Source organism: Dermacentor variabilis, chromosome 8 (genome assembly GCF_050947875.1).
Source record: "Dermacentor variabilis isolate Ectoservices chromosome 8, ASM5094787v1, whole genome shotgun sequence".
NCBI classification, from domain to species: domain Eukaryota; kingdom Metazoa; phylum Arthropoda; class Arachnida; order Ixodida; family Ixodidae; genus Dermacentor; species Dermacentor variabilis.
In genome coordinates this window covers 5,495,891-5,519,302 of record NC_134575.1, presented here as the reverse complement: position 1 = coordinate 5,519,302, position 23,412 = coordinate 5,495,891, and the positions used below count along the sequence as shown (strand labels likewise).

The following is a 23,412-nucleotide window of genomic DNA, read 5'->3' as shown; positions in this document are numbered from 1 at the left end:
TAAGAAAAGCGAGAGTTAGAATGTTCTCGTGAGAAGGACATAACTACGTTTGAGTTTAGGGTCATCTGCCATATACTGCATCAGAAACTGACAAGGTTAAGGTCATTCTGCAATAAGAAATGGTCATCAAATGTTTTTATCGTATGGTACAGAATGCAATCGTCTGCAAAAAGTCTTATCTGCGATGATACGTTTTGTGGAAGGTCATTAATGAAAACTAAGAAAAGAGCACCAAGGACACTGCCCTGCGGTATACCAGAAATAATGCCAGAAGAAAGCGATGAGTGGTGATTAACAACAGTGAACTGCTGCCACAACGACAGAAAGTTTCAGAGCCAAGATAAAGTTAATGAATCCAGTCGGAGTGCAGATAATATTGAGAAAAGGTGACAACGAGCAAGACAATCAAATGCTTTCGAAAAATCTAAGAACAGATAGTCAGTTTGCTGTTCTTTATTCATGCTATAAATTAGAGCAAGGAGTGTCTGTAGACAAGCCTTTTCTGAATCTATGCTGGTTAAAATAAAAGAAGTCGTTTGATTCTAAATGGCAGTAGATATACGATGCATGTTTAGGAGATGGGAGGGTAATCTTGTGGAGAGTACTTGTTATCCCCCTTGAATACAGGGATAATCTTAGCTATTTTCCAGTCCAAGGGTAGCTCACCAGATGACAAGGATTGCCTAAAAATATGGCAGGAAATATGGCTTGAAATTCTAACAGCATTTTTTAGTATTCTTGAGTTAATACAGTCAATACTGGAAGATGTGGATAATTTGAGATTTTAAAGACGAAATCCCATCTGCTGTAATTTCTATTGGTTCCATAAAAGGATATTAAAAGTCGAGACTATGGGAACATTGGAACAGTCTTCCTGTGTAAGAACAGATGTGAAAAAAAATGTTAAACGCTACTGGACAATCAGCATAAGACAAAGGGCTTTAATCATCATCACGTAGCACAACGTTGTGGCCAGTGGTATTTGGTGATAACTTGCCAGAATTTTTTGGGGTTATTGATCAGAAGATAGGGCAGGTCACATGAAAAATATATGTCTTTGCGCATAGCTCTGTACAGCAAGATTTTAGAAAATCACTGTATGCCGCCCAAGATGAGGCTTGATTGTCCCTTCTGGCTGGCCTATACAGAGGCTTCTTAATGTTCAAAGGTGTTTCGTAAACCAAGGATTAGACCTGTAATTTGCTATTGAGATTTTTGGCACATAATTTTCTATGAATGCTGTTAATTTTTGCTTAAGAAGTTCTCCACTGTAGTTCACTGATCTTGAGTTAAGGCGTAGCTTAAATTCTTCAGTGAAAAAGATAGCTAATTGAGTATTAATTTTGTTGTAGTCAGTCCCATTGTAATCTCTAATGCTTTCAGTGTGAGTGCCATAGAAAGTTACTGGAATATTAATGTTTAATTGAAGAAATTTGTGATCAGTCAAGCCATCAATGTGAGCAATAGGCCCGGTGGTATCAGGTGCAGTAGTTAATACTAAATCTAAGATGTTGGGACCGCAGGTTTGATTGACTATCTGGGTTAGGTTGCAATCTAGTGTTAATAAATGAATTCAGCAGAGGAGCGGCAGGATGATGACAGATTTGGCCAATCAATTAGTGGAAAATTAAAGTCGCACAGGAGATAAACGATAGCCATAGAAGATTGTAGAGTAGCAGAGGTTATGCTTTCACGCAGTGCACCAAGAAACGAACGGTCAGTGTCGGGCGGCCAATAACAAGTACCCACTATAACACGGGTAGAGGCTGTTGCACATGCAACCCAGACTATTTCAGCAGTGGAATTTGTGTCAACAAGAAACAATGAAATGCAGCTTTTTATAGCCAGAACACCTCCACCCCTCTTCCCACTATGTTTGTGCCTGTAATGTTATATTTTTTAGTGCTGGGAAGAAGTTCTTCATCAGTGCTCAACCAAGTTTCATTTAAAGCTACAATATCGAAATCACCATCCTACAAATAGGTACTCAATGTGTCGTGCTTTTTTAGTAGGCTGCGAATGTTCATGTAAGATAACGACAGTGGTGATGTTAAAGAAGATTAACAATGTTAACAATGATTTACATTTCAAATATGACACAAGCAGCAACACACTTGGCAACAGAAGAGACTAACAAGGAAAGCATCGTCTTTAGATCACAGTGGCTTTTCAGCAACTTCGCAGTTACTGATTTCGCTATGCAAAAAAGGTGAGGCGTGCAGACAGGACACAGGAGAAGTGGACAACATGAACGCATAATGAATCCTTACCAACTAGCTCAGCTTTCTGTCGTTCTTAACTGATTTCGCCTCCTTCAGGAACTTGTCTAAATAAACATGCCCAAAGCAGATATGCCTTTGGCATATTGTTGCAATCAGAATCATCCAAACGTATGGTTGGAGAACCATACGTTTGGATGATTTTTCACAAACAGAGCTTATTTTTCGTAAAACTTGATGAATCATTTATAAATTTGTAGGACAAGCTTGAATACGTAAACTTTATGGAAAATTCAGGAGTTTGTCGGTATGCACACTGCGTAGCTGTGAACAGTAGAATGCATGCTATCCTCAGCACGTCAATGTGCAAAGCTAGGCATATACCATGGCTTGCGGTTGACATTTCAAAAACACTCTAAGTGACGTCACAACAGCGTGAATAAGGAAAAAAATTAGCAGAGGGATAAATCTGATTGCCCAATTAATAATAGTAATAATAATAATTGTTTCAACTAACTGGAATTTAAATTGTCATAGGTCAACTGTAGTACAGTTCCGGTTCGTGCATGCTGAAAGGCTGGAAACGTGTATTCCAATTCCGCACAGTGGAATAGAATTGACATGCTCTCACAATGTCAAACAAGCCTGTATGGCTGCTTTGCTGTCTCATCAGGATTTGCGGTAATGCTGTGAATTTGGCAGCACATTTGCAATCGCATAAAGAGTCATAATTTTCAGCAATTATTATGCAACAAGGGCGCCATCGGGCTCCCGCAGAGCCAGGAGCCTGAAGGCTTCCTTCTGATACTTACGTTCGCACGGGGTAGTTGAAACCAGGTATGCTGGACGGAAGCTTGCTGGCATTCCCCAGATGTTTCTTGGAACCGTTTCCAAATGTGAGCCTCAGCTGTTCTCTCCCCGTCGAACGACCGTGTATATCACGGGCTGAAAATGAGAGCACGAAGATACTTAACAACACGCTGCACTCCGGTCACCGAAAACGGCCAAACGCTTCACACACACACATACGATCTAAGAAATCTCTCTTCGTTTTTGCTTCGCACCTAACAAATTTCACAAAACCCTACATCGATTCCCGAGGCAGATGTACGAAACTATTTGATCAGTTTAAGATGACCGCCTTGTTTTCTTCGAAAGAAATTTTAAAATAAACGAAACCGTACTCGTGAAAGCCGCGATTTCGATGCATTCATTGCGAACGGAAATACGTTACGGCTCGCTCGCAACGAAAAGCAAAACAATACCAGAAACGCAGGTAAGGTTCATTACACTGTCGAGCACTCGTTTGAATCTCTCAACCCTTCGCAGCGAATGCGTGCGCCCGAATAACTCCTAAATTCAGCACAGCAAGCCGTACTTACGAGAATTTATCCGTGAAATCCCGCGTTGCTGATCCGCCATTTTACCACTGCCGCTCTACGCTCCTGATCACGGATGCATCGAGGCTTTTCGGAGCTGTTCTCCGAGTGCTTTTAGTATCGACGAGGACAATGTTTTTCTGGGTTTCTGCGTTAAAGATTAGCTGACATGATCCCAGAGCTAGAGTAGACGTCGAAAGCCCTCACGAAGAGCCATAACGCAGAGCAGTAGTAGGCGGTTACAAACGTACGTACACACAAACGCACTCACAGTGCACGCATCGCACGGCCGCACGCACCATACACCCACCACCTACGCGCGCTGTCTCTAACAACATGGCCGAAAAGATAATTCAAAATGAATTTGTTTAGAAGCTCTTCTAACGTGTCACTACGTTGAGCAGAGCCGTCCTATGGAAAGTATAATTAATGTCATGCTATTTACTTGCGGACAATATTTTTGCAGTTGTAAATTGGCCGCCTACCTTTCTTTTTCTAGTATACTTTTATAAAATGGGGGCGGAATATCTGCATTGTTAATGAGCTGTCTACTTTTACTTTGAGGCCGTCAGTGATGTAATTCCTTTTGGTACGCTGTCGTTTTATTTACAACACTATGCATTTATAAAAACAGCGTTGTTAATTGTAAATTAGGGTGTACATAAATTGAGTATTTCGCGCTATTCTTTCTCCATGGCTGCAGCCGCTGTTTATATGTTATGTTCAGCGCTCGATTCGGGGCTTAAACGCCTTAAACCACAAAGCGCGTAATAACTACAAGTTGGGTCATCGTGTTTGTGCTGGTGGTGAATTTCAAATTTGCAAACGCAACAGATAGAAGATCTACTGACAGAACTTGCCTCTCGAGGTTTAAAAAAAAGAAGCTATACATGTGACGCAAATCTTATTCCAGCTGCGACGTAGCGAGTTTCCGCTTTATTTTTCTCATTTTGTTTGGAGTGATTAAGGTTTTGTCGCGTATCCTCGGCGCTTATCTGTGAAAGATTGGGACCCCCCGCCCGCCCCCCTCCAAGTTCAGTGCACTTCGCGCGCGTGTGCATGTTCTTTGCACACTGCACTAGACTTGCCGTCAGGTGTTGTGGTGTGCGCCGGTGGTTTCCGGGACTTTCACGGCTTTCACTTTCAGCTGCGGCAATGCCGAGCACCGTGGAGAAGTCGTTCCAGCCTTACCACATCACCGAAGAGTCAGCGACGATGCGTACCGAATTCAGGATCCGTGCTCGGAACAGATCGTATGAAGGTCTCACGAAGGGTGAGATGATGGTGTTGTGTGTTGGCGACGGCATGTCGCCGGACTCTCGAGATCGTGCGGCGCGTCCTCTTATGTTAATCTGCATCTACCGATTTCGACAGCGTCGCCTGCTGGCGCCGTGTATCTGCTAGCACGATATATATTGCCGATCTGTAACTGAGAGATTTCGTTACGGAATCGGTGAACTTGAAGCAAAGCGTTCCAGACTTGCAGGCGGAACAGCTGCCAAAGTTTCTACGATCGCTGGCAAATAGTCATGTGTCACAAGTTTCGTCGTCAAATATATATGACCCCCCTAACGTCTGTGCAAGTATTTCATGGATTGTTCGAAGCATCGCGTGCAAACGCAGACAAGCCGCTGGCGTTCGGTTATGTCGGCCGGCGTTACTTAAGCCGTGCGGAAATAAAGTTGTCGGTAGGAGGCGGCAATCTTACGCCAAGAGAAATAAATAAAAAACAAACAGCCTGAAGAAGAGAAAAAGGAATTGCAGAGATAAAAGTAGAAGCTGTAGGTCCGAGCGTCGAAGTGATTTGACGAGGCTGCAATCTAAACTAGTTGGGCTAGGGCAATGTACAACAGTATACGAACAAAAAACACTTTGTGCCACTCTTTCGGTGTTGGCAGGCAACGAGTGACAGCCGCAGTGTGCTCCACTCGAACTGCCATGCAGCTTTGAAGAAGCACCAACATATGCAGCCCAACAACAAATTGTGGCAATGGGGAAAAAATATATATATACTACCCTCCACATCCTCAGATTAGAAGTTGTGGTGGCCATTCTTCTATTTATTTGGACATACATAGGTGGTACAGGATGTCCACAAGGCGCGGCAAAAGGAGGCAACAATGCCTCCTGACAGGGAGGCAAATATACATCCTTCAGTGGCGAAAAAACAAAAACAAAAAAACGACAGTAGTGAAAACGTACCAATGAGCACAAATAAGTTGCTCTTGCTAGCATGCATATGTGATGTCTGGTTTGTCTCGAAATGAATGTAATGAATGGTGGGGGTATTCATATGTTTCCAGTGCACCGTTTGAGGGAAGCTTTAGTTTTTATGCATGCAACTGAAATGCATTGTACATAAATCCCTTTGCACACATATTCATTAGTCGCAAGAGTGCACTAAACCACTGCCTGAAATTGTGGGTCACTGCTCCAGACTTGCTGGTGGCTACATTCCTAAGGAAATTGTGAAGTAGCCTGCAATGCTTGGGGCACTTTGTTGAACGTGTAAAATATTTAAAACATTATGACTGAGGAACTTCAAACCTCCCCTCCGTCATGTTGTGCCCCTTAGGGCGAATGAGGGAGCTATGTTGCAACGCAATGTCAACAACTTATGTGAGGGCCTACTGCGCTGTTTGATAGGAGAAAATAAGTGCACTATTAAAGCTTTGCAAGTAGATGTGCAGCAACAGCTACAGCTTAAAAGCAGCATGATTATTGTAGTTTACAGGCTTAATTAGCCTTAATTTTGGACAGGACAGAAGGGCGGCAGGATGACACATAGTTGCTATGTGTTTTCATGCCTACTGTCTGTGTACATACCGATACGTTGTAAGCTACAGCAATTTATGTGTCAGCTGCTACAAATAAACACCCATGTTTTAAAGAAATTTGAGTGCCTTCACCCTGCTCCACACACCTACTTATCCCTATCCTTCCCACTTGGGGGTACCAATGCTGCCAAGGAAAACAATTGTTGCCCTGACCAGTACTGTGGTTGAAATGTTGGCTCCATTCTAAGACATCCCATGATCAATCACTGATAATTTCATGTATCAACTAGGTCACATGAAACTGCCAAAGGTAGCATGTTTAGTTTGTAATCCTACCTTTCAACTTGAGTGTGTAGTAAATTCTATCGATTCTTTTTTATTTGTTTAGTGCACAGTAAGTTCTATCTGTTTTTGTTCAAAAGCTTCATCAAAGTTTGATGGCACTATACAAATGCACTTGGTCCTGTAATTGAGAATGTGTTTAGATGTTTCCTCAGGCAAATCATTGTTTGTCTAGATGACGGCTAATTGCAGTTTGTTTTGTTTTGTAAAAGCAATCAATGCCTCGTCCTCACTTGTCTCTGCTATATGACAGGAAAAAACTATTTCTCGCTTTCACAGTATTTGCCCCCCCTCCACGTGACTTCACACTTGGGCTGTGAGGAGATTTTGTCCTGTTGTTTTCTTTGCCCTTTGTCGTTTACTCGCACTGTTAATCTGTTGCCATCTGCACTTCCTGCTGGTAAGGCAGGAATGTCGCCAAGAAGCAAATGTTTATCTTATCTTCTTGTTCTGTGAGTAAAGGAAGCATGAGAATGAATGAGATGTCAAGATGGGTGATGGGTGCTAGTGTGAAGGGCTACTTAGATGCTTCTTTGATGAGCATCAAAATAATCAGCTGTAGTAACTAATTGGAAATTAATCACTAAATAAGCATGAAATCTAAATAGTACCAATGTTTTGATTGTTTCATTGTGGTAGCAGAGGTCATCATTGGCTGGTGAATGGTACCAAGGGTGATCACACTTGCCTTGGTGAAGAAAAGCCTAGTTTTAAAGAAAGCAAATAGCTTTCTTTGGCTCTTTCGCCCATTTTTGTGGTAGCTGGTAGTGGTTGGACATGCAAAAGGTGCATGATCTTGTGCGACTGAGTTGTGGGGCATGTTTGGTGCCGAACGTCAACTCTGGGTTATTAAACTCGTATGTTCGCCTGAGTATACTTTGAAATACTGCAATGGATCACCTGTGTCCTCCACATCAAATGTCTTAACTAGAGACTCCAAAAACTGGAAGCGAGGCGGACATGCAGGGCCTTTGTTTACGCCAAGTTCTCATCACTGTCTTGTGAAGTGAGTTGTGAGAATTGTTCCTCAGAAAACAAGCCGAGTGCATTAACAACCCCTGTGTCATCTCCACTCGAAGAGGAGTATCCTTAGCTTTGAAATCACTTGATTCATCTTTGAAATCAGCCTTTCTTTTCTGCAAAGAAGCCAATGCAGCTCGAGCTGCCAGCAGCAGCACTTTTTAGATCCGAGTTGCCAGTTTGTTTTGTTTCCTCTGGCAGAATGAACTCACTCGTGCTTGCAGTACCCTACGAATTCCCTGTTGCCATCTACCAGAATCATGACAAAGCGCTGAGACGAAACCAGCTCGTTCACGGCACGAAAACGAAAAGTACCTTCAACAAGCATAGCTGGTCCTTGGCCATTCTTACCAGAAATGCATGGATGAACCCAGCTGGTCCAAGGCACAGGAGGGGTTAGGCAAGCACCGATTAGCCCAACAATATGTCTTTAATCTTTTAGTCTTGTGTTTCAGATGAAACGGGGAAATACTTCCATATTTGTACGAGACTTATCAGCATTTCCTTTTTCTTTCTTTGAAAAAATGAGTATGAGTGTGAAAGGGTAGATTCTATTGGGAATTTCAGTAGTTTACTGTTCTTTATCCTGCCGTATATTAAATGCCACAGTGACAAATCAGCTGACTGCTTTCCCGTGCTGAACACAGTTGACCGGAAAAATAGGATCTTGCGCATAACTTGAAGTACTTCTTTGAGAGGTTGTGATCAGTATTTCCCTCCCGTTTGCTTTTGCAGAGACCGAGAGTCAGTGGAAAGGCCCATTTTTCTTCATCCAGGCAGCGGACACGCAGTTTGGCATGATTGAGTCATACCTGGAGAAAAAGCCAAACCCACAATGGGACAAGGAAATAGCACTCACCGAAAAAGCTGTTGAGGCTGTCAATCAGATGGAGCCGAAGCCGCGGTTCTTTGTTGTCTGTGGAGACCTCGTGGACGCCATGCCTGGTGAGTATGCACTGGAACATTGCGGAGATAAACGCTCATAAAAAGCTGGGCCAGAATATCACATTGCTCTCTTAATTTGTGACAACATACTTAGATTGTAATGATTGTGACGGCTTGACAGCTGTGTGTGTGTGTGTGTCACAAGCAACTTTGCACTCTCATTTATCGAAGTGATGTTTCTATACTTCATATTTCTTACAAACTTGCGATTTCTGGCATACTGTGATGTGCTTGCATTCGCTCAACAGACCTAGAGTTTTCTGTTAGATACCTCCAAAGTGAGCGAGCTCTGCCTATAATGCTATAAAAATAATGAGAGACCGATGGTGGGATCTACCTTTCAGCTCTAACCATTCGGCCACAGTCGCATGCGTGCTTCTCTTGTGTCAAAGTCACCCTTTGAAATGTCAGGCGCTTGCATCACATGCCAGTTTCTTGCCTTCTTTACTCTTGACAGCTGATGCTTTGAGACTGTGTTAGATTGCTCTGCCTTTGGGATTGGTTCACATTTTTCATTAGATGGATACTTACAAAGTGGCTGCAGTAATGCTATTGCATAAAGATGTAAACCAGAAGATTTGGGCATATAATGCAGCACGAAATGGTAATGATGGGCTTTGTCGAACACTTTAACAGCACTAAATGGACCAGACAAGAAGACAAAAGGGGTCCTGAACCACCTCTTGCGCTTGGGGAAAAAACACAGCCCGCGGATAGCATACGCTGCTGTGAGCATCACAGCTAAATTTCGCATTCATGCGCTGAGCACGGAGCTCGCAAGTGGAACGCAGTCACCTTTCTCTCAAATCTCTTTTCAACAGAAGCTTGCTCCTCACTCTTTCCTGGATGCTTTATTTCGTAATATAGTGAATTCCCATATGCAGCTGCTATTGGCCAACAGCTGACGTCAAACAAGAAGGGGGTTTCGACCAGTGCGCTTTTTCCTACTGTTACCGTGTATATATTTATTGACACAGATTAATAAATAGGCCGAAGTAAGCGAAAATCCATTTTTTAATTTCAATAATAATTATGTACTTCTGGAAGGAGCCAACTATGGCTATGGAAGGAGCCAACTCCTGCATAGGCCCGAGAAGGGCCTGCAGTATCTGTAAATAAATAAAAAAAAATCATCTGCTCACGCTCGGCTGTGGCTACCTGCGTAGGAATTAAACTTTGGCCACCATGGTTATCAGTGTCATAACCGCCACGTCTCGCTAATTTCGACTAGTTTTTAACATTCAACTAGCCTCGAACCACGTGAAACTTAAGGTCGGGCCACACACACGCTTGCCAGCACGTGCTCACTTCTGGTTGCTCCTTGGCTGGCATTGCTCACAGCAGCAGCACTGTAGCACTTTTAATATGCTTCAGCTCGTATAACATGGCTCTACTGCTGGCAAAGCTGACTTTAGGGAGCCTGCAAGAACCGCAACTGTGCCAAGACACACGCTTATCGGGACTGATGATTGCATGCTCCCGCCATTTCGGGGCGGGGCCACGAGCAGGGTTTTATAGGCCTAACTGCGAGTTTACATTGATCATTTATTGTCTTTGTAGCAACCTGCAAGAGCAAATTTGCCTCTTCACTAATGAATTTACATGACTGCCGCATTCAAACGCAATGCGAGATGTGGGAACATTATAGAATGTCGACCTATCAAATGGGAACATAATGCATAGGCACGCCTGCTGGATATGTGACATAGAGGTCGATGAGCTTTAGGTTGAGACCACGAAAATACTATGTAGCAGCCAGGAAAACGCAACAGCAAGCAATGTATGAACAGGGTTCCACTGTACATTATGGTAACAGCTAGAAACTGCTCACTATCACTGGTTGCAATGCTACTCTTGAGGCAAACTTTTATTGTGACAGCTCTTGCGCTAGTATGCTCCATTTTGCTAAGAGCTTTTCTAAATTAATGTGGTGTGCTAGTCTAGGTGACAAATTTGACCACACAAACACTCATGAAAAAACTGCCAAGTTCAAATCTGCTCATAGCTAGCAGAACTGCTTACTCTGGTCGCTTTGAATAAATACCAACACAGTCTCTGTCTCATTTTTCTTTAAAAGTGGTAAAGCAACATTAAGGACATGACAAAAGCAAGGCACACACAGGCGCAGATTTGTCCTTTTTGCTTACATGTGTTCTTAATTAGTCAATTATTCAGTCAAGCTGGTGGGAATTTCACTTCATCCTTTTGTCTATGCTCTTCACACTGCATTATAATTCCTAATATTGAACCAACCAGCCCTAGCTTCTATCCTGACCATTTGTTTAACTTTTTCCCTTTACATGGGTAGCTGTTGGCTCATTAATTGTAGCATGAAGCCTCAATCCCTCAATAGTGCAACAAATATTTAATTACATTTTATTTTATTGGGACAAATTTAAAATGCACGCCAAGTGTAACATGACTTCTTGCTTGAAGCAGGACTCTTTCTTACATCATAAAAATTAAAGTGATGTTGGTCATGTGGCTTGTCATTATCAGCTTTATTGGCAAATGTGCATCACTGGCATGTGAGCACATAAGTGTGAGGCCTGTGCGCCTCACACTTGGTTGTGTGGCCAGCTGTGCAACACTTGGGGAGTGGGGATAATACTGGTGTCACATGGTCACTATCAATTACGATTGGGTCCGATCTGGGTTGAGCTCAATTCAGATCAAGTGCTGCACGGTCACTTTCTATCACAATCTTGCTCGATCCAGATGCAAACAATTGCAGTTTGTGCATCGCTACCAAGTCTCTTGGTCGCAATCATTGGCCGACAACCATGCAGTTATAAGAGTTGCAGACGATTAGCAAACGATAGTGGCCTTATGCACAGTGAGAAACGAAATGGTATATTCGGGAAGACAAAAAATAGTTTTTGCATATTTGCAGCATATTAGACAAATTTGATAAATGCTTGGGCCCACTAATGACATCTGTTGAGTTTGAGCTTACCTGAACTTGATCCAGATTGTTGAATCGTGTAGGAGTGATCATTGTCGATCGTGATTAGGAAATTCAATCCAGATTTGGCTCGATCATGAGCAAAAGTGGCCGTGTGACACCACTATTAAATATGTTATGTCGATCATGTGTTTGATCTGTCCTGCTTCAAGCTACAGACGAGGAACAGCAAAGCTACGATACCTAGACGTGGTATCACAAGCCACTGATGTGCGGGTCAGTCAGTCAGTCAGCCGGGGGCCACACTGTGACCATGTTTCTGAAAGCTGGGTACTTGCCACAGCATTGGCCATTGTTAATGTTAAAGGGGTCCTGAACCACCCCTCAGGCTTGGTGAAAAGGCGTAGTCCATAGATAGCGCACACTGCTGTGAACATCTCAGCCAGGTTTTGTAGTCGTGCGCGGCAGGTTAGCTTGCAAGCAGAGCGCAAAGTCACCTATCCTTAACGCTCTCTTTTCAGCAGAAGCCTGCTCCTCACTCTTTTCTGGACGCTTTATTTCATAATATAGGGGTTTCCCATACACGGCTACTATTGGCCAACAGCTGATGTCAGTCAAGGAGGAGGTTTGGATCAGTGTGCTCCTTCCTACTGTTACTGTCTATATTTATTAACGAATTTTAATAAACAGGCTGAAGTAAGTGAAAATCTGCTTTCGAATTTCGATAATAATTATGTACTTCCAGAAGAAACTGCCCATCGTCTGCTCACACTCAGCCGTGGCTGAGCCAGAGAAAGAAGACAGAGTGGGCACACAAGATCTGGGCTGTACTTCGCACCAGCCGTGTGGCTTCCTCCTGGATCTGTTTTCACTCTGTAAATAAACATCTTTCGTAACATCTTTGGTGGAAGTGCGGGGTAAATCCTGGATGATCCTGGACGACCTAGCTCTACTGACTGTGTGACGGAGTAGACGCTTGGTTGGTTTATAAACACAAGCAGCGGGCGTGGCCTATTTCGGAGAAGGCAAGCACGACCCCACTGGTGTCGAATCAGACAATCATGCTGAGCAGACCGGCTACTGGACACCGCTGCGAGAGCCACATGCCTTTTCGAGGAAGGCGAACAAAGACGTCGACGACTGGCTGAAGCACTACAAAAGAGTGAGTCGCCACAACCCCTGGAGGACTGCAAAGCTGCTTGATAACCCATTCTTTCTTTTTCTCACTGGCACCGCACTCCTCTGGTTTGAAAACCATGGGAATGTGTTGACAAGTTGGAAAAATTTTGTAGAAGAATCCACGAAGTGCTTTGGGGATCTGGTCTCTAAGAAAAAGAAGGCTGAGCAGGTGCTTTCCCAAAGAGCTCAGTTACCTGACAAAACTTGTACAACCTACATAGAGGCTGTTATGAAACTATGCGGAATCATCAGCGCCACCATGCCCGACGAAGACAAAGTACAACATCTACTTGAAGTAATCACTGAAGATGTTTTTAATTTCCTTATAATGAAGGAAAATCCTAGTACTCCATCTGACCTGAAGAAACATTGCTGGGCGTTTGAAGCACTGAAAATGAGAAGGATTGCACCAAAGTTTGGTCGCTTGGACAATGTCACCGCTATTGCAAGTGTGTCCGTCTCAGCCCATGACGACATCTCCTCGGTGATACGGCAAGTGGTTAAAGAAGAGTTCGCACACCTTAAAGTTGTGGGTGATGCTCATGTGTGCCATCAGTGTGCATTTGTTGATAGCTGTCATGTATCACCGGCCACCTGGGCACATCAGAATTACTGAGAGCCCCGCAGGGCCTGTGCCGATCATCTGGAAAGCAGCAACTTGAGATTGCAACCAACAAGTCTTGGTGCCGCCAAGATGCACCACAATCCGCGGGCTCTTCCCTACTACAATCAGCAATGCAAGTTCGTTTTCACTCATGACACCCATGTCACCTGTGACAAGCCACAACTCCTGCATATGCTACAGCTGTGGTGTGCCTGGTGAAGCATGCCAGCAGCATGCTTCACGGTTTAATGCCTATGCTCCCCATATGCCCGCTGATGAGCCCTGGCCATTTCCCAGTTCCTTGCAATGGCTGCAACAGGGATGCGTGAACCGCAGCGACTCCCCTGTCTCCAAGCGCAGCCTCACACCACCACTGACACAACAACGGCACTCTCCGTCACCTCGTCGTCATTCGTTGTCACCGCTGCCACTGAGAAACTAGCTGGTGCAACCGACAGGGGTGAGGCCACAATATACAAGACCCCCTTGTGAAAGAATATTTAAAAACGAAGTGTGTGTTTCAGTGCACAATGTGAGTACTTTTGCTTCAATTGATAATGGGGCTACTGTTTCTGTTATGAGCCTGTCTTTCAAAAATCGTCTTCGACGAAAAGTTATCTTTTCTTAGGATCGGAACGCTACTTTTCGCAGAGTTGGCGGGGATACGTATCACCCACTTGAGGTTTGTTTGTTTCTATTACAGTAGCAGACCAGACATTTCGGAGTGAATTTACTGTGCTTGCACATGCAATGCATGACATTATTTTAGGAATTGATTTCTTGTGTGAATGGGGGGAAACTTTGGATTGTGGCAGTGGCACAATTTCTCTTTGCTGCGACGTGCAATCTTTGATGATAGATAACGCCAGTGATCCCGCATATGTTCTCTCTGTGTCGCAAGATGTGCATTTCCCCCCTCAGACTGCACTGTTTGTACCTGTGAACACTTCTTGCCCTTATACAAGTTCCTGCTGTGGCCTAGCCGAGCCTTATTATAACAATGCGCTCCAACAAAATGTGATAGTCCCTCGTTCTCTCGTTGTCACCACTGCTGGTGGTACTTGTTTGTAGATAGTGAACATATCAACCCCAGTACATAACTTTGCCGCTAGGACTTAAACTGGCAAGCTTTGACGAACAAACCATTGTCAGCGTCAGAATGGTTGAAATGTCAACTGCTGGAAAGAAATCGAACTTTCATTTCAGCCATGATTATTCTGCTGACTTTTAAGCGCATGATTAACAAGTCGCTGTCTTCTAGTGAGCAGTGTCTGCTTCAAGGAGTGCTCACTTGCTACGCCACAGTGTTTGATTTTGATCAAGGCCAACGAGCGTCCCACACACCGCTGGCGTCTCGTATGCAACACCGCATCCATACAGGGCAAGCAACGCCAATTCGTCAGAAGCCTTATCACATTTCACCTTCAGAAAGAAAAGTCATTGTCAAGTAGGTCGAAATGTTACGGAAGGTAATGGTCCAGGAATCATGTAGCCCCTAGGCTGCTCCTGTGATCCTAGTCAAGAAATAAGGCAACTCATGACAATTCTGTGTGTACTATCGCCGCCTAAACACCGTCACAAAGAAAGATGTGTACCTCTTACCACAAATAGACGACGCTGTCGACTGCCTCCACTCCGTGTTGTGTTTGTCTTCTGTTGATTTATAATCACGCTATTGGCAAATTCCAGTGCACCCCTCAGAAAAGAAGACAGCCTTTGTAACACCTGATGGTCTCCTTGAGTTCAACATTATACCCTTTGGCTTGTGCATTGCTTCAGTGACATTTGAGTGATTTTTGGATACCGTGCTCCGTGGGCTCAAACGGGAAATTTGCATGTGCTATTTAGATGAGGTCATTATATACGGCCGGACATTTCACAAACACATTCAGTGCCTGTCGTTCATTCTTGACTATCCAGCAAGCTGGTCTTATTTTAAACTCCAAAAAGCATAATTTCAGTGAGCATCAAGACCTCATATCAGGTTTTCTGGTCCACAAAGACGGCATAAGAGCAGACCCCAAAAAGAGAACAGCGGTTCGCGACTTCTAACAGCCACAGACGGTGAAAGACCTGCGAAGTTTTTGAGCCATTGCTCATATATCCAGCGGTTTATCTAGAATTTTGCACAGCTCGCCTCTCCCCTTACGTCTCTCCTTCACAAAGGCAACTCATACTTATGGACTGCTGACTGTGAGCCTGTGCTTCAACAGCAGAAATTTTTTTTACTTCTGGACCGGTTCTGTAGCGTTTTGCTCTGGAGTCTTCAACTGAGCTCTATACTGATGCCAGCGGTGTTGGTGCTGTGCTTGTTCACATCTGCGGTGGTCGCCAGCATGCCATTGTCTATGCAAGTCGGATACTTACAGAAGTGCAGAGAAACCACACTGTTACTGAACTTGAGTGTCTAGCACTAGCCTTCACCATTCAGAAGTTCCGTCCGTATCTGCACAGTCGCGTATTCATGATAGTGACTGACCATCATTCACTATGTTGGCTTGTTGGGCTGCACGACCCGTCTGGCCGGTCGGGCTGCTGGGCGTTGCACCTTCAAGAGTAAAGCTTTTCCATCACCTACAAAAGTGGACGACGTCACACGGATGCTGATTGTTTATCCTGCCTTCCTTTGCCGTATACTAAGACTGATGATGATGATTTTGATGACTATCTAGTTTCCATCTCCGAGTTTCCAGACCTCAGTACCTTTGAGAACAAGCAACGTTGCAACCCTACCTTGAAATCCCTACGGGCAGCTGCACATGAGTGAGCAGGAACAGCACCATTTACTTTTCGTAATTGTTTGCTGTATTACTTGGATGATGGTCCTCCGTTGCTTCTCATTGTGCCCAGAAACCTGTGTCCTGCTGTCCTTCGTTCCATGCATGACGATATCATGTCTGGGCACCTTGGCTTCATACACACACTACACCGACTTCGCCAGAGATTTTTCTGGCTCAAGCTCTAGAAAACAATGAAACAGTATGTCGCCAGCTGTACTGTTTGCCAGTGCCACAAGCAAATGACGACGGCTTCAGCAGGCTATTTGCAACCAGTTAGGCCACTGACAGTGCCCTTTGAAAAAATGGGCATAACTTGTTCAGCCCACTTCCAAAGAAAGACATCAACTGGCTACTGCTGGATTATAGTACACGTCAATTAACTTGCTACACGGAAACGGCGGCACTTCCATCTGCCACTGCAGCAGATGTCTCTTCCTTTATGTTGCATCACGACGTACTACGTCACGGCGCTCCATGGGTTGTCATCAGTGACAGTGGACAGCAATTCACCGTTGACTTTGTTGAAGAACTTTTATGGTCTTGTGGTTCTGCATATCGTCATTCCACTCCTTACCACTCGCAAACCAATGGCCTCGCAGAACAGACGAATCTAATGTGCGGGAATATATTTCTCTGCGGCTGAAAGCACGCTCCCGCAGGGCGCACCGAGTCATTGCGCCTGACGCATGTATGGAACCACGTGTCACTGACATCACGCTGGTTCTACTTAAACGGCTGTGGAAATAAAGACGGGGCTCTTTCCCCTTGCTGGCGTTTTGGACTACAGTTGTCTCCTGTGTTTCGTCGATCACACGCTGATAGCGGCGGCGCCGATACGACATGGTGTCAGAAGTGATGCGATCCACTCACTTTTAACAGCAATTGAAAAGGGCCGTCGTCAGAAAGGGAGGCTGCAATGGCCACTGCATCGCCGCCGAGTCTTCAGCAGCCGCCACCGCTGGACTTCAACACTACCTCAGAGTGGCCGGCGTGGATACTGCACTTCGATGACTATCGCTATGCGTCGGGCCTGAATGAGCGCCCGGAAGAGGCACAAGTACGCACTCTGCTTTATACCATGGGTCGACAAGCAAGGGACATCTTCGCCACCTTCAATCTTTCTGCAGAAGATTCGAAGAAATTTGAGCTGGTCAAAAAGACGTTCGACGATTACTTCATCAAGGAGAGCAACGTTGTCTACGAGAGCGCTTGCTTTCACAAGTGGCACCAGATCCCTGGCGAGTCAATTGACCAGTTTATGACTGCTCTACACGTCTTGGCGGACAAATGCGACTTCGGAGAATTCAAGCAGCGCCTCATCAGGGACCGGTTCGTCGTGGGCCTGCGGGATTAAAAACTTTCCGAGTCGCTCCAAATGGATCCCAAGCTGTCTCTCGCAACAGCTCTGGCGAGGGCCCGCCTAAAAGAGACCGTTCAGCAGCAGCAAGAAGAACTTCGAAACTGCAACGAAGTCCACGAATGCACACCGTGCAAGCCATGTGAGGACGTCAATGTCGACGCAGTGGGCTACCGCAGGAAAACACAACGCAGCAAGGAAACCCGGCTGACATCAGCTCGTTCCGAGGGACCGTGCATCTTCTGCGGAGGTAACTCGCACCCAAGGACAGCCTGCCCAGCGAGAGGCCAGAGGTGCTTCAACTGCGACTTAAAGGGACACTTCGGCAAGGCGTGCCTCAAAGGGACTTCTCCAGGCTACCAGCGAAAGGTACAAGTGTCGTCTGTACAAAAGGACAATGGGGAGGTTTTTTTTGGGTGCGGTCAAGGCATCTCGCGCCAAAGCACGTTACGTTCAGGTATTACTTAACTCCGTGCCTGTTTTTGCAAAGGTCGACTCAGGCGCAGAAGTGTCCGTAATTCCAGCATCATTTCCGGGACTTCCCACGAGCTTGGAAAAGGCCGACGAGGTCTTGACTGGCGCTAGCGGTGACCGCTTAAATGTTCTGGGCAAGTTTCAGGCGGATATATTTTGGAAGGGACAAACTTCGCGCCAAACGTGTTATGTGGTCAGTCCTTTGCACCATGAACTGTTGGGTTTGCCGGCTCTCGAAGTGTTGGGAGTCATCAAGTTCGTTGACTCTGTGGCTCACAAGGAACCCAATTACGAAGTTTTGTGCCCTCAGGTTTTCAACAACTTGGGCACTATGCCCGGGGAGTATACAATAAAGCTTAAACTAAATGCTGTTCCATTTGCAATAAGCGCACCGCGCAGGATTCCTATACCGCTTCAGGAGCCTGTAAAACGAGAACTCGAGAAGATGGAACAAATGGGCGTCATTCGTAAAGTCGAAGAGCCAACAGAGTGGTGGGCCGGCATTGTACCTGTACAAAAGCACTCGGGAGATGTAAGGATCTGCGTAGACCTTACGCAATTGAACAAGTTTGTCTTAAGAGAAAGTGTGGGTTCTCTCCTCCCCCGTACTCTTGGGACAAAGGAACGACAACACAGTAGTGCAAACAATCACAAGGGCATTTATTGCACCTTTCATAGATCAATGCCTGCTAGCCGAGTTGCTATCCACAAAACATGCCGATGGGCGCGCGACAAATCTAGAAGTCCGACTTACCGCGACCGCATAGCGAGCGAATATGTTCACCCCATGCTGGATCCCAACGCCTGGTCCTTCGCGTGTACGGTCACGCCAACGGTGGCGCATTCCAAGGCGGCCACGCGAGTGGTCTCGCAGAAGCATGGGTCGGCGGCGCGCGGGACATCCATGCTGTTTGCCGACCCGCCGGGAAAGAGCCAGCCCGTTCTCCCCTGCGCCCCCAAGTAACCCTGCCGTGAGGCGGCGTTAGCAACGCAACACTCGCGCCATCTCTCGCACTGCGCCCCAACCACATCGACCGCCGCGGGCATCATGCAGGCCACGCGGCGAAGCCGGATTACAGGAGACGCGCCATGCGGGAAAAACATATCAGGGGACGCACAAGAGTCGCGCATCCCCAGAAAAGATACACATTGCCTACTGTCGACCAAGCACTGGGCTCTCTTGCCGGTGCAAAATGGTTTTCCAAATTAGACGCGAATTCCGGCTTCCATCAGGTGCGACTCAGCAAGGCCTCAGAAGTGCTGACCACATTCATTACACCGTTTGGGCGGTACTGTTTCACTAGGTTGCCATTCTGGATTGCATCAGCTCCAGAGTATTTTCAAAGAAGAATGTCTGAAATCCTGGCAGGCCTTCCTGGCGTCGTAAACCTGATGGACGATATTCTCATTTTTGGCGACAGCAAAGCGCAACATGACTCTAGACTATCGAACGTCTTAGCTAAGCTGGCCCAGTCTAACGTTACCTTAAACAAAGCAAAGTGTGTGTTCGGTGTTCGAAGCATAAGCTTTCTGGGCCATTTACTCAGCGAGGAAGGCGTACAGCCTGTTAGAGTTGGCGTCTGACACCACGTGGCGACAGGTCATTCACCCTACCCCTGAGCCGGAGCCCACGGGCGACCTCATCCCCTTCACCTTCTCTTGGCCGGACCCCACGGTGCCGGAGAGGTCATTCACCCTACCACCTGAGCCGGAGCCCACGGGCGACCTCATCCCCTTCCCCTCCTCTCATGGTCGTGGCATCGTGTAGTGCTTACCTCATCCCCTCCACCTTCTCTTGGCCGGACCCCACAGCGCCGGAGAGGTCTTCACCCTACCCCTGAGCCGGAGCCCACGGGCGACCTCTCTCCGTGCCTGTCACGTGTCATTCGACGGAAGCAAGATCCCGCCCACACTTGTAGAGAGCCTACTTAAGGGGCTCCGAAATGTACTTTTGAGATACTTCATATTTGTTACTTCATACTTCATGCTTTTCTCATTTTCTTTCAACTACCTTTGAATAAACAGTGCAAGTTTCGCACTAGCAAATCGTCTCGCCCCTGCTTGGTCGCCACGATCTACCGGATGCCTGCAGCCCGCCGACAACGCCACGCTACCCAATAAGTAATGTCGGTCGAGCTTCGATAGGCAGGCGTCGCTACTTCTCGGCAGCAGTACAGTACGCTACCCAGGAGTACGCAACAAACTGGCTGGCAGCGATTGGGATACGGAATCCTGGAGACCCCAACTTGGACGACAACTACGAGATCGTAGCCTCTTTGTCCTGGCGACAACGTTCGGAAGGAAGGTGTCCGGATCATGACTGCATATGGTGAGTGCACGGCTTTTCTTTACTGAGATATCACTTGGCTTTTACGTATTTTTTGGAAAGTACATAGCAGTGATTTTTCTTTAATCCGTTGACGGAAGTTTGAGTACGTCAAGGTTGTATAGAGTGAAGGTTTAGCAGCACTAAGGGCAGCCATGAACGTGAAGGCACTAAAGAAGCCGGAATTGTTGAGCTTGGCCAAAGAGTTGGGCCTCCAAATTGCCGAATCAAAGAGAAAGCCGGAGATCATTGAGGCAATCGAAGCGACTGGGGCAGACGATGAGGAACTGATGGAATGCCTCGAGAGCATTAAAGAAAAAGAAGAAGAGCGTAAGCGCCTCAAGAAAGAAGAAAAAGAAGAGCGTAAGTACCTAGAGGAAAAAGAGGAGCGCGAACGGGCAGCACGTGAGGCCAAAGAAGAGCGTAAGCACCTAGAGGAAAAAGAGGAGCGCGAGCGGGCTGCACGTGAGGCCAAAGAAGAGCGCGAGTGGGCAGCACGTGAGGCCAAAGAAGAGCACGACCTCGAAATGAAGCGCCTAGAGATTGAGCTTCTGAAAGCACAAAATAGCGAAAGACCTAGCACAGAGGCACGTGAAAGCGAGCGCAGAATGACAGACTTGATGGCACCCTACGCAGTAGGAGGGGACATAGGTCTTTTTCTGGTGCAGTTTGAGCGCACATGTGAGAAGGCAAAATTCGCAAGAAACACGTGGCCGCAACGCTTGCTGACGTTACTGCCACGTGAGGTAGCTGATATTATCGCCCCCATGGGGAAAGAAGAAGCAGAGGACTTCGATGAAGTCAAAGCAAATCTGCTTAAAAAGTATAGATTATCAGCTGAAGCATTCAGGCGAAAGTTCAGGGAAGTCGAGAAGACCAAAAGTGAGTCATATTCAGATTTTGCATACACCTTGGAGGTAAACATGAAGGAATGGCTCAGAGAAGAGGGTGCACTCGGCGATGCCGAAAAGACAATGCAGTGTGTTGCTTTAGAACAGTTCTACCGCCGGCTGCCAGTAAACATCAAGCATTGGGTTCAGGATAGGCCAGGCGTAGACACTATCACGAGAGCGGCCAATCTCGCTGAGGAGTACGTAACCCGCCGTGCGTTCGAAGGCAACGAAGCTCCTAAGAAGGAGGTGACTAAATACAGAGCCGACAAGCCAGAGCATTGGTTGAAGTCGAATCAGTATAAGTCAAAGGAAAGGTCAGATTCAGTGAAAAGTAGTGACGAGGACAGCGAAGGAGAAAAGAAGTCACCCGAACAGAGGGCAGAAAAGCAAAAGAAAAAGGCTTTCGAGGCCAAAAAACCAGTAGTTTGCTACAACTGCCGGCAAACGGGGCATACCTCCGTGGGATGCAGAAATCCCAAACTAGTGTTGATGTCACTAAGTAGTAACGCAGAGAATCTGAACTTGCTCGAACCGTACATTCGAGACCTCGTGGTAAACGGCAAACCGTGTAGAGTGCTTCGCGACTCGGCAGCCACGATGGACGTACTGCATCCGTTGTACGTAGAGGCAGGCCAGTTCACGGGGGAGTGTGCTTCGATAAGGCAAGCCATTGAGGCCTCCAGTGTTTGTCTCCCGGTGGCCAAAATTCGTATTGAAGGCCCTTTCGGAGTACTGGACACTGAAGCCGCCGTCTCGGCACATCTTCCGCCGCAGTATCCGTATTTGTTTTCTAACAAATCAGAGGATTTGCTACAACGCAAGGGAATCGGGTTTAGTGAGGGAACAGTGCAAGCCCTAACTCGTTCCAAGGCAAAGGAGCTCGTGGCTAAAGCAGTGGATGAAAGTCCAGTGGTGAAAGAAACTGGTTTGACAGCTGATTGGTCAACTAGTACTGAACAGGATAGCCCTATAGGGGATGAGGCGGAAAGTACGCCAGCTAATGAAAAAACCAGGAAAGCAGCGGAGCCTGAAATGTCGCGAGAAGCAGAATGCAGCAAGTTATTAAACGTAAGCCCTGCCACAATGATTGCCGAGCAGGAAATGCGTAAAGCACAAAACAATGCTGAGCATTACTATGACAGGACGGCTCGCACGCGACGCTTTGAAGTTGGGGAAAAGCGAATGATCGTGAAACCCTCTTTGAATAACCAATCTGAGGAAATGCCTGTCGACTTTCCTGAGTTAACAGCCGTGACGGAGACAAAAGACATTCACGAGACCATTGATAAGTTAGTGGAACAGGCGAAGTTGAATCGCATTCAAAGGGCCACACTGCGGGAACTCGTGTTTGAATTTAAAGACGTATTTTCAGATACACCGGGCAGGACAACTGTGATCGTTCACGATATCGAGTTAACCTCATCGGACCCTGTTCGTTCAAAAGCTTATCGCGTTTCGCCTCGTCAACATGAAGTCATGACCGCTGAAATAAACAAGATGTTAGAGCTAGGCGTAATTGAGCCAGGAGAGAGTGATTATACCTCGCCTCTTATCTTGGTTGAGGTCCCAGGAAAAGAGCCGCGGCCATGTATCGACTACCGCAGGCTCAATTTAATCACGAAGGACTAGACTTATCCAATACCGCATATCGAGGAAAGGCTTGAGAAAGTGAGCAGTGCTAATTTCATCTCTACGCTCGATTTAGTCAGAGGGTATTGGCAGGTTCCGTTGACCGAGAGGGCAAGCAGGCTTGCAGCATTTATTTCCCCGATGGGAACCTTTCGTCCGTAAGTCCTGAGTTTTTGATTGAAGAATGCGCCATATTGCTTCTCTAGCCTTATGGACCAGGTGCTACGAGGAATGGAGGACTTTGCACTTCCCTATCTCGATGACATAGCTATCTTTTCTTCATCATGGGCGGACCATATGCAACACCTGCGAACCGTGTTGTGTCGTCTACGAGAGGCCAACTTAACTGTTAAGGCTCCCAAATGCCAACTAGGGCGCGCGGAGGTAGCTTATCTAGGTCATGTAATAGGGCAAGGCCATCGTCGGCTTTCTGAGGTTAAACTGACCACAATAGATAACTTCCCGCAACCACGCACCAAGCGGGACATCAGATCATTCCTTGGCTTGGCGGTTTATTACCAAAGATATATTCCGCGGTATTCCGAGATTGCGAGTCCTTTAACGGATGCTCTCAGTAAAACAG

The 23,412-nt window shown here is 46.2% G+C and overlaps 2 protein-coding genes across 2 annotated transcripts in view; one reads left to right on the top strand and one right to left on the bottom strand.

Moving 5' to 3' along the window:
- The window catches only part of LOC142589538 (dual specificity mitogen-activated protein kinase kinase 4-like), a 59,929-nt gene extending 56,028 nt beyond the window's left edge, over window positions 1–3,901 (bottom strand). Inside the window, exons 1-2 of the mRNA XM_075700965.1 lie at window positions 3,602–3,901; window positions 3,032–3,164 (exon numbers count right to left, since the gene is read on the bottom strand). Of these exons, the coding sequence (XP_075557080.1) occupies window positions 3,032–3,164; window positions 3,602–3,641 (173 nt within the window). The 5' untranslated portion in view covers window positions 3,642–3,901. The remainder of the gene's footprint in view (window positions 1–3,031; window positions 3,165–3,601) is intronic.
- Window positions 3,902–4,284: 383 nt separating this feature from the next.
- LOC142589537 (serine/threonine-protein phosphatase CPPED1-like) overlaps window positions 4,285–23,412 on the top strand; it is a 59,197-nt gene continuing 40,069 nt past the window's right edge. The window contains exons 1-2 of the mRNA XM_075700964.1: window positions 4,285–4,871; window positions 8,473–8,682. Of these exons, the coding sequence (XP_075557079.1) occupies window positions 4,658–4,871; window positions 8,473–8,682 (424 nt within the window). The 5' untranslated portion in view covers window positions 4,285–4,657. The remainder of the gene's footprint in view (window positions 4,872–8,472; window positions 8,683–23,412) is intronic.